General features: G+C 42.1%; 1 protein-coding gene across 3 annotated transcripts in view; it reads left to right on the top strand.

Moving 5' to 3' along the window:
• SYTL4 (synaptotagmin like 4) overlaps positions 1-14,383 on the top strand; it is a 57,148-nt gene extending 42,765 nt beyond the window's left edge. For 2 of the 3 annotated variants that reach the window (XM_032257769.1, XM_032257770.1), the window contains 8 exons: positions 518-616; positions 1,706-1,884; positions 2,171-2,273; positions 2,801-2,962; positions 7,563-7,671; positions 9,468-9,567; positions 10,296-10,504; positions 12,729-14,383. In XM_032257769.1, the coding sequence (XP_032113660.1) occupies positions 518-616; positions 1,706-1,884; positions 2,171-2,273; positions 2,801-2,962; positions 7,563-7,671; positions 9,468-9,567; positions 10,296-10,504; positions 12,729-12,877 (1,110 nt within the window). In that variant the 3' untranslated portion in view covers positions 12,878-14,383. Of the gene's footprint in view, positions 1-517; positions 617-1,705; positions 1,885-2,170; positions 2,274-2,800; positions 2,963-7,562; positions 7,672-9,467; positions 10,236-10,295; positions 10,505-12,728 lie in introns of those variants that run through there. The other variant, XM_032257771.1, reaches the window with a different exon arrangement.
• The last annotated feature ends 2,520 nt before the right edge of the window (positions 14,384-16,903 follow it).

Below are 16,903 nucleotides of genomic sequence, written 5' to 3'. Positions count from 1 at the left end.
TTTTTTTTTTTTTTTTTTTTTTTTTTTTTTTTTTTTTTTTTTTTTGTGAGAGATGGGTGTCTCACTATATTGCCCAGCCTAGTCTCAAATTCCTGGGCTCAAGTAATCCACCCTCCTCTGCCTCCCAAAGTGCTGGAATTACAGGCATGAGCCACCGTGCCTGGCCATCTCTTTTATTTTCTAATAAATTGCTGGATATATGGCTGGGGCTCAAATAAATACTTCTCTTGGTTAAAATGTAAAGAGATAGCTGGGTTGGGGAAAGTCTAATGGAAAAGAGTTATAGCTTCTATGAAAAACATTAAATATTCTTATCTTATTCTTTGAGATATGAGAAGGATGGTTGGAATAGAGCTGGGAAGCCTGAAATGGGAAGACATATAGAAAGAAGAATATGTGCATACACATGCAACTTGGAGCTTTGTGACAATTATGGCTCCCACTAAAGGAAAGATACTAGTCTTCGAAGCTAAAGAAAGGTATTTCTTTTATTAATTCTGAATCTATGTTGTTCTAGGAAGAGGAAGAAGAAGAAGAAGAAGAAGACATTGACTACTTAGTGAAGTTACATCGCCAGAAGTTAGCCAGAAGCAGCATGCAAAGTGGCTCATCCATGGTAAGTTCTATTAGATCTGTGGTTATAGGCATATTGGGGTACTAGGAAGAAAAGAAGCACCTCCCTGGAGCAGACTCAGGACCTGGGGAAACCATCCTACTCACTCTTTTCAGGTAAGTAAGATGCATTTGTTTGTTCCTATCCTCAATGTAGACTATAGGTGCTTAGTGTACATCTAGGTAACTTCCTAAGTCCCCATCCTGGAGATTATTACATTAGATAATTAAGGCTGGGGACACTCTTCATCACAGCTTTGTGAGCAATAACCTTAACTTATCCTCTCAAGGGGTACCCAGGCTGTGAAGTAAGCAAGATCAAATTTCTTCATCATAGCACACTCTAAATTCCCAACATTAAAGGAAAGTGAGTGTCATGAGAGGGGCTCTGGCAGGGTTAGTCGACATCAGGGTATGGTTAACAATCAACAACACCAGTCAGGATAATGAAGTTAAAGGAACATTTATGAATCAGGGCCTGGTTCTGTCATAAGCATGGAGATTGATATTTAGGGAAAGAGTTAAGAACAAGAGTAAACAGAGTTTATTCACATTCACAGGAAGAGAAGATCAGCTCACACGACCAATTACTCCCAGAAAGGAAGGGGCCTTTTCACTTCTGGTGGGGTTTCCTCCCTCCCACTCACTCCCAATTCTGGCTGAATCTCTTTTCTCTATAGGCCCTGATAGACATAAGATGGATAAGAGAAACCCACCTTGTTTTAGTGACTAACACCGTTCTAGCTGATGTTTTAGTGTATATAACACAGTCCCCAAATGGACTTACCTGCACCTTGCCTCTGCTCCCTGCCCACCTCCTGGGGCAGGTGAAAATGAACACTAAAATTTGTACAAACAGGAAGAGAAGCTAAGAGGCTAGGTGAGCCATGAACTGATTTATTCACCTGAACAGTTATGAGTCCTGGTAGTTCTCTTTTACCCTCTGGGTCAAGGAGTGTGGACAGCACTGGATCATTGCAGGGGCTTCTGAAACTTCTGTTCAGTGACTGTGGCTTTATCATGAGGGAAGATATCAACAATGTGGGGGGGGGAGTGTGCCTTCCCTAGATGTTCGTGAGTGCTTTTTCTTCAGAGTACAATCGGCAGCATGATGAGCATCTACAGTGAAGCTGGTGACTTCGGGAACATCTCTGTGACTGGCAGGATTGTCTTTTCCCTGAAGTATGAGCAGCAAACACAGAGTCTGGTCGTCCATGTGAAGGAGTGCCACCAGCTGGCCTATGCTGATGAAGCCAAGAAGCGCTCTAACCCGTGAGTGCTCCTGGAACCTGACTGATGCTCTGAGACCAGAGACCAGACCCCAGCATCTGTCTGGGCACTCTTGAACAGAGCTTATCCCCTTTCTTGGGGAGTAGGGAGGTGTGATGTAGGAAAGGAACCAGGATTCGGAAAAAGCAAGAATGGCATGTCTAAGAGGGTTTGAGGTGACATTTTTGACATCACATATCACCATGCCATATTCATATGGAGAGCAGGAAAGTGAAGAGCAGGCTTGAGAAAGGCCAGCAAATTACTCAGTACACTCTTTGGTTTCTAGATATGTGAAGACTTACCTTCTGCCTGACAAGTCCCGCCAAGGAAAAAGAAAAACTAGCATCAAGCGGGATACCATTAATCCACTATATGATGAGACCCTCAGGGTAAGTATCTAGACACCAAGGGTAGGAGAACCTGTTTTGTCTTGTGCCCTAGGCTGTAACTATTCCTCTGCAACACGGCAAGGTGACATGAGTTTCATGGGCCATGTCTGTGTCTGAGGATACATTGGGTACCTGTTCACATCCTGATTTCCCAGTGAAGAGAACAAAGGTGCTCCGCCTTTCCTGGATTGTTGTGAAGTTGGAGATTCACATGGCCACAAATCTCATTTTAAAAAGACATTTGAGATAAGGAGTCTCCTTGTCAGTTCTTTTTGGATGACTCAGTATTCTCTCACCTACTCAAGGAAAATCTAATTGTCCAGGTCTTCCTATGGAATATGGTAGGTTTTTAATAAAATGAGGTAAGTTGAGGCTTTGAGTGAGGAAACTCAAAGTGCTTAGGGAATATAAAGGAATTTGGTATTCAGGACTAGTGACTTCAGGAATGGTTGCTTAGGTTTTGGAATATTCTTGTCTGAGGAATTACCCTAAACTAATCATCTTGGGCTTCTACTTTCCCTTCCCAGTATGAGATCCCAGAATCTCTCCTGGCCCGGAGGACCCTGCAGTTCTCAGTTTGGCATCACGGCCGTTTTGGCAGAAACACTTTCCTTGGAGAGGCAGAGATCCAGATGGATTCCTGGAAGCTTGATAAGAAACTGGATCATTGCCTCCCTTTACATGGAAAGGTAGTCTGCTTTAACAACTCATGCAGTTTGGATTTGAGGTAGAATTGTCTGCAGTAGCCTCTGCTGGTCTATGTTGGTAGCGTCTTTGAATGTAGTCTTCTCTGGAGTTCTAGTGCCCCCTGCTGGTGTTTCTGAGTTTGACAGCAATTTCAGAGGCATTTGTATATCCAGTGTGCTGTGTAAACCGGGCAAAGTATAAAGCCATGGTTCTGCTTTGAAAAAATGTTCATATGTGTCCTAAGCTTTGCCTCCTAACCTTCCAGAATCTGGGTGTATCATAACATAATAACTCGCACCTCTTCTCCAAGCTAACCTTCTGTGTATATCCTAATCTGCACCCTTTTGCCAAGCTACCGTTTTACTTCCAAGGGGGAAATAAAGCAATTCATGGAGCTCCAATTGCTATACTCTTGGTCACAGAGGCCAGGGAAAATATGACTTTGGAGATGGCACTTCGGGCCAGAGTGTAGCAATATGGCATAATCATGCCTGGGATCTGAGTGCAGACCTGTATTGGAATCCTGGTTCTGTCACTTGCCAACTAGATGAGTCACTTAACTTATAAAATAAGGTAGGGAAATCATCTGGTTAAGATGAAATTGCTAAAACAGGGGACTTATTCAGCAACTTCTTGATTATCAGAACTATACAATGACATGACAAAGTTCATCTTTAGTTTTTTTTACACTACCATTTTAAATGTTTAAAACTATACATGGTCCATAAACTATCTTTGGGAAGTTAGATGAGAAACTAGTCATGGTGGCTGCCTCTAGGAATGGAGACTGAGGTAGAAGGAATATTTAGTTTTCTCTATATCCCCTTTTTAGCATTTGAACTTTTTACCATGTTAAGAAAATTAAGCAAAAATGGACTTATGTACACAAGGTTCAAAATTAAAACAATGTAAAGTATATTAAAAGGAAAGTAGGTTCCGTTCCCTAGAAATAATCACTGTTAACAGCTACTTGTGTATCTTTCTAGAAATTTTGTATGGTCGGGTGCAGTGGCTCATGCCTGAAATCCCAGCACTTTGGGAGGCGGAGGCAGGTGGATCACCTGAGGTCAGGAGTTTGAGACCAGCCTGACCAACATGGTGAAACCCCGTCTCTACTAAAAAAAAAAAAAAAAGAAAGAAAAAAAAAATAGCTGGGCGTGGTGGCACATGCCTGTAATCCCAGCTACTTGGGAGGCTGAGGCAGGAGAATCACTTGAACCCAGTAGGTAGAGGTTGCACTGAGCCAAGACTGCACCATTGCACTCCAGCTTGGGCAACAGAGCAAAACTCTGTCTCAAAAAAAAAAAAAAAAAAAAAAAAAGAAATTTTGTATTAAGCAGCCCAGATATGCATCCGTGTATATATATGTTTTTTTTTACACAAATGGTCTCACATGAACCTCATTGTACACATCTCTTTTTTTTCATTTAACAGTATATCATGGACATCCTTTTGTGCCATCACTTACAGATCTATCTCATTTTAATTGCCGCTGCATGGTATTTTTTCATGTGCCTGTATTACAATTTATTTACCATTCCCCCACTAATAGACATTTAAATTGTGTGAATTATTTTTTGCTCTTAAAACTATAGTATAATATATTTTGGTCTTCTTTTGTGAATGTAACTGTCAGAGAAATTCCTGTTGGTGGAATTGCTGAGTGAAAGGAAATATACATCTAATATTTTGATACCTGTTGCCCTTGCAATAAAAATAGTGACAACATTAAATTTTCCCTTTAAATACTAATAAAAACAGGAATGTGTTCAATAGCACAGTAAGATGACGATAGTCGACAAAAATATGTGACTTTCAAAATAACTAGAAGATTTGAAATGTTTCCAATGCAAAGAAATGATAAATGTTCAAAATGATCGATGTAACAAAATATCACATGTACCCCATAAATACATACTAGTATTATATATCAATAAAAAGACAAGAAAGAAATTATTACCAAACTATAACATATTATTACAAAATTTCTTAAACATTTGGCACTCAAGTCATTCTCTACAGTCAATATAATTATATTGGAAATGTCGCTGTAAACCATCATGAACTACTGCGAATAAAACTGCTTTATATAAAGAGAAGAAACCACATTAACATGGAGCTATTTGCTCTTTGCAAATATTTGGAGCCAGAATAAAAATGTGCTACTGAAACAAATATACCAGTTTCTAGCTAATGCTAAACTCCAATGAGAGTCCACTGAAACTCAGAGAAATTTTCTAAAAACATTTTCTAGAAATGAATAAATTGTGCAGACATTTTATAAACAACCAAAAAAGCCATCCCCATATTATGTATCGATTTTAATTTCTACATTTGTTGTTTCTGGTTTTCTTTTTGTTTTTTCCCTAGCAATCCATTAGCTCCCATGCAGTTTTCCCTTGCCTGGATCCACCTCCTGATTCTTTTGTGTCTCTCACATATATTAAACTATATCTTCTGAGTATGGTACATTGATCCAGACCTATGGGATTATTGGCTTCCTAGCATTGGTCAGGACCTAGGTTAGAGGAGCCCCAATTAACACAGGCAAGGCCGGGCGTGGTGGCTCATGCCTGTAATCCCAGCACTTTGGGAGGCTGAGGTGGGCGGATCGCTTGAGCTCAGGAGTTCAGGATCAGCCTGGGCAACGTGGTGAAACCCCATCTCTACAAAAATTAGCTGGGTGTGGTGGTGTGCGCCTGTAGTCCCAGCTGCTCGGGAGGCTGACACTGGAGAATCACTTGAGTTTGGACTCAGGTTGCAGTGAGCCGAGATAGTGCCATTGCATTCCAGCCTGCCTGGGCTGTGGGAGTAAAACGTTGTCTCAAAAAAAAAAAAAAAATACAAGCAGGTAAAAGGGCATCTCTAGTCTGCACCAGCTCATGCTCTGGATACTAAAGCATAAGGAACAAAGTCATGCAGAGAGAGCCAATAGAGTGAAGCAGTTCTGCCAACCAAAGCCAAAGACAATAGGCCACCTGCTACTCATCCCAGACATTCATTCATTCACTCTTACATTCATTCAGTAAATATTTGTGGAGCACCTGTGCCAGGTACTTTGCTAAGTGTTGGGCATACTCAGATGAGCAAAAATAGGCTTCATTCCTGTCTCCTGGCACTTCGACTCTAATGGTAGAGACAGACATTGGTCAAAGATAAATAAATGTAAAATTTATAATTGTCGCATATTCAAATTCATGTAATAGAGTTTCACTTGGCCTTCAAATCTTTGCAAGCCTTCTTTTTTTCTTTTTGAGGGGGAGGGACAGGTTCTGGCTCTGTTGCTTGCGCTGGAGTGCAGTGGTGTGATCTTGGCTCACTGCAACCTCCGTCTCCTGTGTTCAAGTGATTCTCATGACTCAGCCTCCCAAGTAGCTGGGATTACAGGCCCACACCACCACGTCAGCTAACTTTTGTATTTTTTGTGGAGACGGGGTTTTGCCATGTTGCCCGGGCTGGTCTTGAACTCCTGGACTTAAGCATTTGCCCACCTCAGCCTCCCAAACTGCTAGAATTACAAATGTGAGCTACTGCACCTGGCTGAACGCCCTCCTTTTTTTTTTTTTTAAGCCCTCTTTTTAAAAATAGTTTGTGTTTTTAAAAATCATACAAATGATATAAACTATTCTCATTAAAAAAACACTAAATGTGAATATAGAGTAAAAAAGTAAAAGCCTTCTTTCCTTTCCCTATTCTGTTCCCTTCCCTAGAGGAAGTGAGGATAAATTTTTCCAAATCTTGGGTTTTTCTATGCAGTGTAGTATAGTCTTCAAAAGCATGGACTCTGGAACCAGTCTGTCTGAATTTGAATCTTGGCCCTGTCAATTACTGTGTGACTTTGAGCAAGTTACTTAACTTCTCTGTTCCTCTCTTCCATCACTTGTAAAATGGGGTTAATAGTACCTATCTCATAGAGACAGTCATCAGACAAAATGATACATTTAATGTGCTTATAACAGTGCCTACCACAGAGTAAGGGCTAATATAAGTGATAATGAGAATCGTTATTTATATACATATATATTTACATGTACAAATATGAATATATTTTAATATAAGTGGGATATTTTTCTGCATCTTGCTTGGTTGACTTAACCCTACATCTTGGATATCTTTCCATGTCAGCATGTACTGATTCACTGCATTCTTTTTGATGACTGTAAGCCATATGCCATACAAGGACACTACAATTATTCATTTAACTCTTTCTATATTGATTGCCATTTAGGTTATTTTCACTTTTTGGCTATTACTAACAATGCTGGTAGCAAGATTCTCCATCATGGTGTCAGTCCTTTGTGAGTTTGTATGGCAGCCTTGCTTGAAGATCTTTGAGAGTATTTGGAATTTAGTAACTGTACCCCCAAAGTGGCATAATAGTGGGTATTGCGGAAGACTCTTTGTTGGTTCTCCTTCTAACGAAACTGCCTTAGAAACCTGTGGCTGCCATGGCCTAGGGACCCTGGATTATATTCATATGAAGAAGTATCCTCTTTTGTCCTGATGCTGTTCTTGGGGGATAATTTTAGAATTTTCTCAGGGAGAGGTCCCAACAATTCCTGAGAAGCCCAGCTTGACCTGTTGGGTTTCCCTATGTTTCAGATCAGTGCTGAGTCCCAGACTGGCTTGCCATCACACAAAGGCGAGTTGGTGGTTTCACTGAAATACATCCCAGCCTCCAAACCCCCTGTTGGAGGTGACCGGAAAAAGAGTGAGTTTTCTTTGGGGCCCTGGATTTAACTCTTACTCTTCTGCACAGGATTTGTGCAACGCTGGTGCTGGCTACTTGCCAGCACTATTGGAGAGATCAGATTGGGATGTTCCCTGGATCTGCTAGGGAGATTCCTTTACTAGGGAGGCCTCTTGGTGTTTTTTCAACCAGAAGGGAATGCCTTAGGGTTGGCATTTGTTTATTTTTTAGGCTATTAAATGGACTTGGTCTTGGTCCTGCTGTGGCAAGCTACAGAAACTTTGGGGCTGAGAAGTGTGGCTGGGAGAGGTGGTAAAGTATAAAGGACAGGAAGTTACAGGCTGAGGAAGCATAATTCAACATGCCAGGCACTGTGTTAGTGACTACAGTTGTGTAGATGAGTAAACCATATTTGCTTTCCCTTGAGGAGCTTAAGTTTTGCAAGAAAGACAGTCAGGTGCTAAAAGTACACAGATATAGGAGTGGTGAATTATGTCTGGTTACATTTGGGAGAGCTTTGAAGAAGAAGTCACATTAAAACTGGACCTTAAAACTTTACCAGATCCTCCTTACACAAAAGGAAGATGAGGAGAGAAGAGCATTTTCAGAGAGGTTAACATGAGCACAAGTTTTAAAAAGGCATGATAAATGTGGGGTTGTATGTGAGTGTGTCTCTTATTTTAGTGGGATTGGAGTTTTTTGGTATGCTAGATGTGGGTGTGGGGCTGGAGTGTGACATGAGGTGGGAGCCTGACTGAAGAGGGCCTTGAACTTAAAGAGTTTCACTTGATCCATTGGCAATGTGTAGCCCAAGTTCTTTGAAAAAATATACCTTCAGCAGAGTCACATCTAGAAGGTTTGGGGGAATCAATGAGATCCCCCAATGAGGGTATGAAGGATGACTAGAGAAGAGAGGCATGTATAGAACCAGACAGATCAGGAACATGTTAAAAAATGAAGAGAGAAAGAAACATCAGTGACGTAAAAGGTTATCAGGAGAGAGCTTCAAGAAGGGGCGGGGGTTATCAACAGTATTGAAATACTACAGGGAGGTCAGACCAGATAGGTCTGAGAAGACATGGCTAATTGGCATTAGATTGCATTTTCAGTGGATCAGTGAAAGCAGAAACCAGATTTCACTATAAACTAGGCTAAGTGAATGGACAAAGAAGTAGAGGTGTTAAGTGTAGACTTTGTTTTTCCTCAGAGTAATTGATGGTGAAAGAAAGTAGAGACATGGAGAATAGCTTGAAGAATAGATAAGGTTAAAGGGAGATTTTCTTTTAGAGGTATTTTTTTTTTTATAAAGAGATGAGATTAGTATATATTTAGACTGAGGGGAAGGGACTAGTGGAGAAAGAGATATTTAAATTGGGAGGTAGGGATTGAAATTGATGTCTGATGAGTCCTGTGAAGTGAGGATGGAATCAAGAACTCAAATGGAGGAGTTCCCTCTTTTTTAAATCATTAAACCAGTATCAGGCAACTTTATGTCTCTAAGCCTCAATTTCCTCATACCATAAAATGAGGAAAAAAATAGTGTGATTCTCATAGAGTTGTTTTGAGAATTAAATGCTTAACATAGTATCTGGCACACAGCCAGTTTTCAATAGGCATTTATTGATATTGTGGTTGCTGTTAATAGAGCGCCCATTGCTTACTGGTGGGCACTGTGCTAGGCACTGAAGAGACAGGACAGGCATGGCTCTGTTATGGAGCTTGCTGTCTTTAGAAGCAAGGAAAGAAAGTGTTGCATAAAGAAGGCTCAAATCTAGAGGTGTAAGGGGCTCACTCGCTATGGCTGACATCCCTTACAGGTAAAGGTGGGGAAGGGGGAGAGCTCCAGGTGTGGATCAAAGAAGCCAAGAACTTGACGGCTGCCAAAGCAGGAGGGACTTCAGACAGCTTTGTCAAGGGGTGAGTCCCTAGACCAGCATCAAACTAACCAGTTTCAGAACAAGAGAGCTAAGGGAAGAACCCAATGTAACTTTCTCTGTGGATATTATCCAGTGTGTCCTACCACTCCCAGCAACCAAATTTGTTACTGAAATTAGGTAATGGCGAAACCTCCACCACCTTTGCACTGGTCTGAGCCCAGTTTTGACTGGGCTGTAGTGTTGATAACGCACAGAGGAGGGTTGTAGACAGGTTCTGACTTTTGTCTGACTCATGCTCTTAATTCTGGGTAAAAATCTGTGTGTTCTGACTGTCTAGATTTGGGAACTCAGGGCTTTTTCCCCCCACAATTTTTAACCTTTCCCCAAATTACAGATCACCCACTGACTTAATTTATCTAGAAATCATGTTTGGCTGAGCTTATAGATATTACTGTTCTTTTTATTTAAAGAGATAAATTGTCTAGTAGAAACAGAGCCAAATATTTAAAACCTGTTTTCAGTGGAGCACAGAATAGCCTCACTAATACTCATATTCATTTTCTCTCTAGGTTAAAGGAATTGAATCAGGTGAATGATCTAGTAGAGGGATTGGGAACTCTGCTTCAGCAGATTCAATGAGGGGCGTGTGTACTAGGATCTGGGTGTGGGTTCATCTTCCTGGGCTAGGCCTGTGGTAAGGGAAAGGGGAATTTAGAGAGATACTGCCAGCTTTGGGTAGGCTGTTGATTACTCCCCACCCTCTGCCAGATACCTCCTTCCCATGAGGAACAAGGCCAGTAAACGTAAAACTCCTGTGATGAAGAAGACCCTGAATCCTCACTACAACCATACATTTGTCTACAATGGTGTGAGGCTGGAAGATCTACAACACATGTGCCTGGAACTGACTGTGTGGGACCGGGAGCCCCTGGCCAGCAATGACTTCCTGGGAGGGGTCAGGCTGGGTGTTGGCACTGGTGAGATCCCCTACCCTATTTTTACTTGTTTGAAAGGCTTCTTGTCTATTTTACTCCTAATACCACCCCTCCCCCCAACATACAAAGCTCCTCTGTAATGACAGTTGTCTTCTTTCCTTTCAGTTAACATTCAACCAATACTTATTGAGTACCTACTATGTGCCAGACCTAGGGGAAGGCTGAGCTCATGCACTGATATGTGTACAGATAAATGTGACCCTGATTGCCAGGAACTCCATCATCTTCCCACCAAAAAAAATCTACAAACCTACCTATATGTATATACCTATGCATTCCATCCTGCATCCTGTTAATAATGAAAGAACGGTCCTTGCTAGCAAAAGCTAAGCTCTCTGCAAGTCCTCTGGACCACCTCCCTCCCCCTTCTCAGTGACCTCACTTCTATAATCTTTATGTCTCAATTTTATCCTCCCTACCTACCTGGGGTGAATACAGATATGCTCTGGTATTTCCAATCTTATGAAACAAAAATAAACCTTCCCTTCACCACACTCTAGTTTCTTAAAAAGAATTGTCTCCACTTCTCACCTCTCCTTCAGCTCTCCTTCATTGTATCTGGCTTTTGTCCCACCATTCTGCTCAGCAGTTGCTCTTGCCAAAATGTTGTTCTCATCTCACTAGAATTTTCAGCACTATTTAACATAGTGGATCACTCCTCTTTGCTTGAAACACTGAGCTTCTATTGACACTGTACTGTGATTCCCTTTTAAGTCACTGCTCACCCCTTCTCAGTTTTCTTCGTAGGTGCATCATTCTATACCCAAACTCTAAATGTTGGTGCTTTGCAGAGCTTAGCCTCGGATCCTCTTCTTTGCCCTCTCCGCCAGTCTCTGCACTTGTATATTAATATACTTATATATAAATAATCACACAGAGCATTTAACATGAAGTATTTAGACTGATGTTTTCACACATGTAAGCCAATTCATGTCAGTTCCCTGTTAAAATCCCTCAGTGGCTTTCTATTGTGCTTAGAAAATGATCCAAAGTTCTTACCATGCTTACGGGCCCCTGTGTAACCTGGGCCCTCTATTCCTTTCTGATTCATCTGGTATCGCTCTTCCCCTTGTTCACCATGCTTCAATCACAATGACTTTCTGCTCTCCAAATATACCAAGCTCATTCCTACTTCAGAACCTTTGCAATTATTGTTTTCTCTGAATGGAAATTCTGGTTCCTTCTTATCCTTCAGGTCTTGGCTCAAATGTCACCTTCTCAGAGAGTCCCTTAGACCGCTCCATCTGCACAGTAGGTTCTGATCTAGGCACTACACATCACCCTATTTATTTACTTCATAATGTTAATCTCACTACCTGAAATAGTCTTAGTGGTTTACTTGTATATTTTCTGTCTTCTCTATTCAAATGAAAGTTGTCTGAGGACAGGAACTTTTTCTGCTTTGTTTACTAGTGTCTCCAGAGCCTAAAAGAGTACCTGGCATACAGTAGGCACTCAATAAATGTTTGCTGAATTAATGGGTGATATAAAAGAGAATAGGAATGGGGCCACATATGATCCTCGATTCTGGCCTGGAGTCTGCAGCTAGAGGAAAGGTGTTTACCTTTAAAAGAAAAAAGTTGGCCAGGTGTGGTGGCTCATGCCTGTAATCCTAGCACTTTCAGAGGCTGAGGCAGGGAGATCACAAGATCAAGAGATCGAGCCCATCGTGGCCATCATGGTGAAACCCTGTCTCTACTAAAAATACAAAAAAGTTAGCTGAGCATGGTGGCGTGTGCCTGTAGTCCCAGCTACGTGGGAGGCTGAGGCAGGAGAATCGGTTGGACCTGGGAGGCGGAGGTTGCAGCGAGCCAAGATTGCGCCACTGCACTCCAGCCTGGTGACAGAGCGAGACTCCGTCTCAAAAAAATAAATAAAAAGAAAAAAGTTTAAATACAGTTGGCAGTAACTCTGGCATGAGGTGTCAGGCACTAGAACTCTGTAACAGCCTCAGAACAGCAAGTCTCTAGTGACTGTGTGCCATTTGGAATCTGATTTCATCAAACTAGAGTCTCTTGACAGAGTCTCAGGAGTATAGAAATACATGTACAGAGTCAACAGGAAGCACTTCCCAGACTGCTGTGCCCATCAGCCCATCTTCGTAGGAAACTGCCTGTTACGGGGTGGCTACTCTTGCTGTACAACCCATCTTCCCTGGTGGGCTGAGTGGGACCCCTCTTTAGCGTCCTCTGGTGTTTTTCCTCAGGGATCAGTAATGGGGAAGTGGTGGACTGGATGGACTCGACTGGGGAAGAAGTGAGCCTGTGGCAGAAGATGCGACAGTACCCAGGGTCTTGGGCAGAAGGGACTCTGCAGCTCCGTTCCTCGATGGCCAAGCAGAAGCTGGGTTTATGAGTCCCTGTCCTCTTCTGCAGGTCCAGCCCTGGGAAGTTGGGCAAGTCAGAGGAAGTGAAGAAACCAAGAGCAAAGATTTATAATTTAATTGTGTGTGTGTGTGTGTGTTTGTGTGTGTGTACAAACATGTATTTTCTGCAAATCTCATTATGCTGGCTAGAGTGTTGCAGACTTGTTCTCCTTTTTAAAGCAGTCTCAAAAATAAGCATCTCTTCAAAATGTTTCTGTGTGTAATCTCATATATTTTCAGAGTCCATTGTTTCTTATGTCTTTATAAGGTTTACTTAAAAACATATTTTAAAACAACTTTTTATCTTCTGTCTTGCTATCATTGTTCCTACTTCCCTAGGAAGCCCTGGCTACCTTTGGTATTAGGACCAGTCTGGGTTTTAAGGCTCTGGGAAACAGGGTTGAGTTACTTAAGACAGAGGAATGTAGGGGAGAGGAGAGTAGTTCCTCCCTCTTTCTCCTCTCCAATTTATGCTTTTAACTTATGTTCTACCTTGATAAACTTCTGGAACTTGGCTTTTAAATTTATTTTTTCTAGTTTTTAAGCTGTTTCCACCTTGCTTTGGCCTAATGATTTTCTTTGAAATGCCAACAGAATTCCCAAGTTTTTTCCAGTTCTAGACATCTTAACTAAACCTTTGGGGGACCCTTATAATGGGGCTGCTTTAGAAAAGCACTTCAGTTAGATAATGGATTTTGACTGAGTCATGGGCATGCCCAGTGAGAGCTTCTAGTTGACCTCAGAGGACCTCAGTGACTGAGGGAAAAGTGTCTCACAGCCTACGCTGAATTTTCTGCATTTTAAACTGATATTGCAGTCATTGGAGAGAGAGCTCCTCATTTCGCTAATGAAAGATGAGATATATTCACCCTCATGTACCACACCTCAGTGTTTGTGTCTTAGTGTTTGTGTCACACAGAGCATTGTCTACATCCCACTGTATCAGCCAGAAGAACCAAGTGTTATCTAAACTGGCCCAGTGTTTCTCCAGGCTGGGGACTCTTAGGGCTCTAAGAGAATGTAGGCAGAGTTTTCCTGTTATTCTGACTTCCTGCCTGGTGAGCTTTCAGTTCCTATTGTTTCCGAAATTTGACCTACATATTATATGGGCGTAGTGTGTTGAGAGGCTTTTCAAAGAAGGGTCTGGTGAGCTAAGTTTCATCTTCTGGTACTCATTGATCCAAACTGACCTTTTTATTCTGATAAGCATTTCTACCCAAAGTTACATGTGGAAGGAGTGTATAGCAGAGAGGAAATCACTTTCAACAGAGTCAGCTGCTAGCTGATTTCCTATAAAGACACTGGATTAAGGGCAGCTACAATGGATTCTATTGTATTTATGAACTGAATGGAGGAATGTTTTCAAAGATTGATTTGGTGTGGATTGCTATTGTAATGGAAGGCATAACTTGGGATCCTGCGCTGTAACTTGCTCTTTTGTTTCCCGCCCCACTGACATGTATGTGTGCTTTAATAAAGCTTTCTCACTTGTCAAATGTTTGCATGTGTTAGTTCTATAAATGCTTTTGTCTCTGATGTCCTAACTCACTGTTGCTTTTCCCATGGCTTGAAGGATAAGAACCAAAGTGATAAATGCTCTTCCCTAACCATCCTGTGCTGATTAAGAAAATTCGCTTTTGCCCACATTGCTCTCTGATACCTTAAATGCCTGATACCTTTGCTGAGCTCTCATCCCTCGTCCTTTGTGTTTGGTATCTACCTTTTTTAGCTTTGTAGACTCTCCTATGCTGGAGAAAGGAGAGAGATGTTCATACAGGAGGTGAGGGAGGACGTTCCCTGCTATAGGCACTTCTTTCTGGATCCTTCAGTTTCTCTGGGAGGCGAGGACTTTTTCTTTCACTCCTACCATTATGTAGTTTTGAGAGAGAAATAACACAGGTGCCAAGTAACCCAGCTCAGAAATAAGGCTTTTGATTTCTAGGTAGAACCCAAGCAAGTCTTGACCTCTTATGCAAAAGGGCATTAATATATACCAAATGCTTTTTATGCACAAGGCTTCATATGCTATTTCTTTAATTTCTCCAACAACCTTATGAAGTGGAAAATCTTCCCTTTTTACAGATGACGAAACTCAAGCCCACTATCATATGACAGAGTTAGGCTTTGAACCGAAGTCTGACTCTACTGCACCATGAGGCCTCCTGTGAGAATGATATGTGTGTTATGAGTGAAGAGTCAAAGGAAGGGATGACTCATCTAAAATATCTTAAATAAGTTTAATTTACAAAAAGTAGGACAATCAGAATGCTTTGGACATTACCTAGCCAACTTAGTGACTGTACGGCTTGTGAGTGTGTGTGTGTGTGTGTGTGTGTGAGAGAGAGAGAGAGAGAAAGGGAGAAAGGGAGAAATAGGAGGAACAGGCAGGAGAAGAGAGAGTGGTACAGGGAGGAGAAGTGGGGCAGAGGTGGGCAGAAAGCGAGAGATACAATATATATTTAGGGGTTGGGCTACCCCTTTGGGTCTGGCTGTGGGCCTTATTCTGCTGCTGTCTCTCCCCTACTTTAGGAGTTGGGATTTCTCAAATCCTCATCTTCAAAGGACTACAAAGGAGGTTACTGTAAAACTTTATCTAAAGAAAGCAAGATTGACTGGACTATTCAAAATGAAATTAAACAAAGGCTCCTCAGTTGCATATGCATGTTCCTTGAGTCAGGCCCAGGTGGAGCTCTGTTCAGGAGGTAGTAGGCCTCCTCTCTTTGGGCCTTTGACTTGCTAGCATGTCCTGGTTTGCCACTTGAAGTGTTAGTGATAAAGACAAGGAAGGGCATTCATCTCGCCCAAGGTGCAGTCTTTGCCTTTGGAACCACAGACCTAGTCTGACCAGAAATTTCCCACATGAACTCATTGTATCTGTCTTCTGCCCATAACTTAACTGCTGCCTCTCACAGCTCCCATATTTCCCTAGAGGGAAGAGGGAGACACGACCTTTTTGCTCCAACTTTGAACATATCCTCCATGTTCTAGTCTGCCCAGCAACTTCCTAATATTTTACTTTGCATTTAAAAAATGATATTTCCACTAAAACCCCAGTGGAAGCAGCTTCTCTCTGACTCACTGCTCTCCCCATTTGTTCCAGGCTCATGATTTATGCCCCATCACTCTTTTTAAAGACTGAATTTTCTCAGGTTGAGAGCTTCATTTCCCTCTTTCACTCTGAGCCTTGTGTCTGGGTGGGATTATAGAACATGGAAAAGTTCTCCTTGCTTACAGCTTTCAGTTGTCTTTAAATGGAAAGCAGGAAAAGAAGTAGCGTCAGGATGGCATAATGTCTAAGTACATTGCCTCTAGAGCCAGGCTGCTGGTGTTGAAATCCTGACTCTGCCCCTTACTAGCTGTCTGATCTTAGGTAAATTGCGTAATCTCATTTAGCTTCAATTTTCTTTTCTTTTCTTTTTTTGAGACGGAGTTTCACTCATGTTACCCAGGCTGGAGTGCAATGGCGTGATCTCGGCTCACCGCAACCTCCGCCTCCTGGGTTCAGGCAATTCTCCTGCCTCAGCCACCTGAGTCGCTGGGATTACAGGCACGCGCCACCATGCCCAGCTAATTTTTTTGTATTTTAAGTAGAGACGGGGTTTCACCATGTTGACCAGGATGGTCTCGATCTCTTGACCTTGTGATCCACCCGCCTCGGCCTCCCAAAGTGCTGGGATTACAGGCTTGAGCCACCGCGCCCGGCCTAAGCTTCAATTTTCTTATCTGTAAAATGGGGTTAATAACAGTACCTACCTCATAGGGTTCTTGTGAAGACTTCAGAGTTAATCAGTAGTGTTTAGAACTGCACCTGGCACACAGTGAGTGCTCCAGCATTATGAACTCTGCCTCCCCACCCAGCCTGCTTCCTTCTGCCCTCAAGTCATCCACTGATGACCCCTGAGTAAAGCTGAAGGAGAGAGGCTGCTGAGTCTTAGCTATGACTCTGGGTTCCATGACTGTATGAAAGAAGGTTCTCAGCAGCAAGGGAGAGAACACTTTGCTTTCAGACACTGGCA

The sequence above is a fragment of the Sapajus apella genome, unplaced genomic scaffold, assembly GCF_009761245.1.
Source record: "Sapajus apella isolate SASKATOON/1434 unplaced genomic scaffold, GSC_monkey_1.0 scaffold98, whole genome shotgun sequence".
Classification (NCBI taxonomy): Eukaryota; Metazoa; Chordata; class Mammalia; order Primates; family Cebidae; genus Sapajus; species Sapajus apella.
Note: the sequence above shows the minus strand (reverse complement) of the source record. Positions and strands in the feature narration are given on the sequence as shown.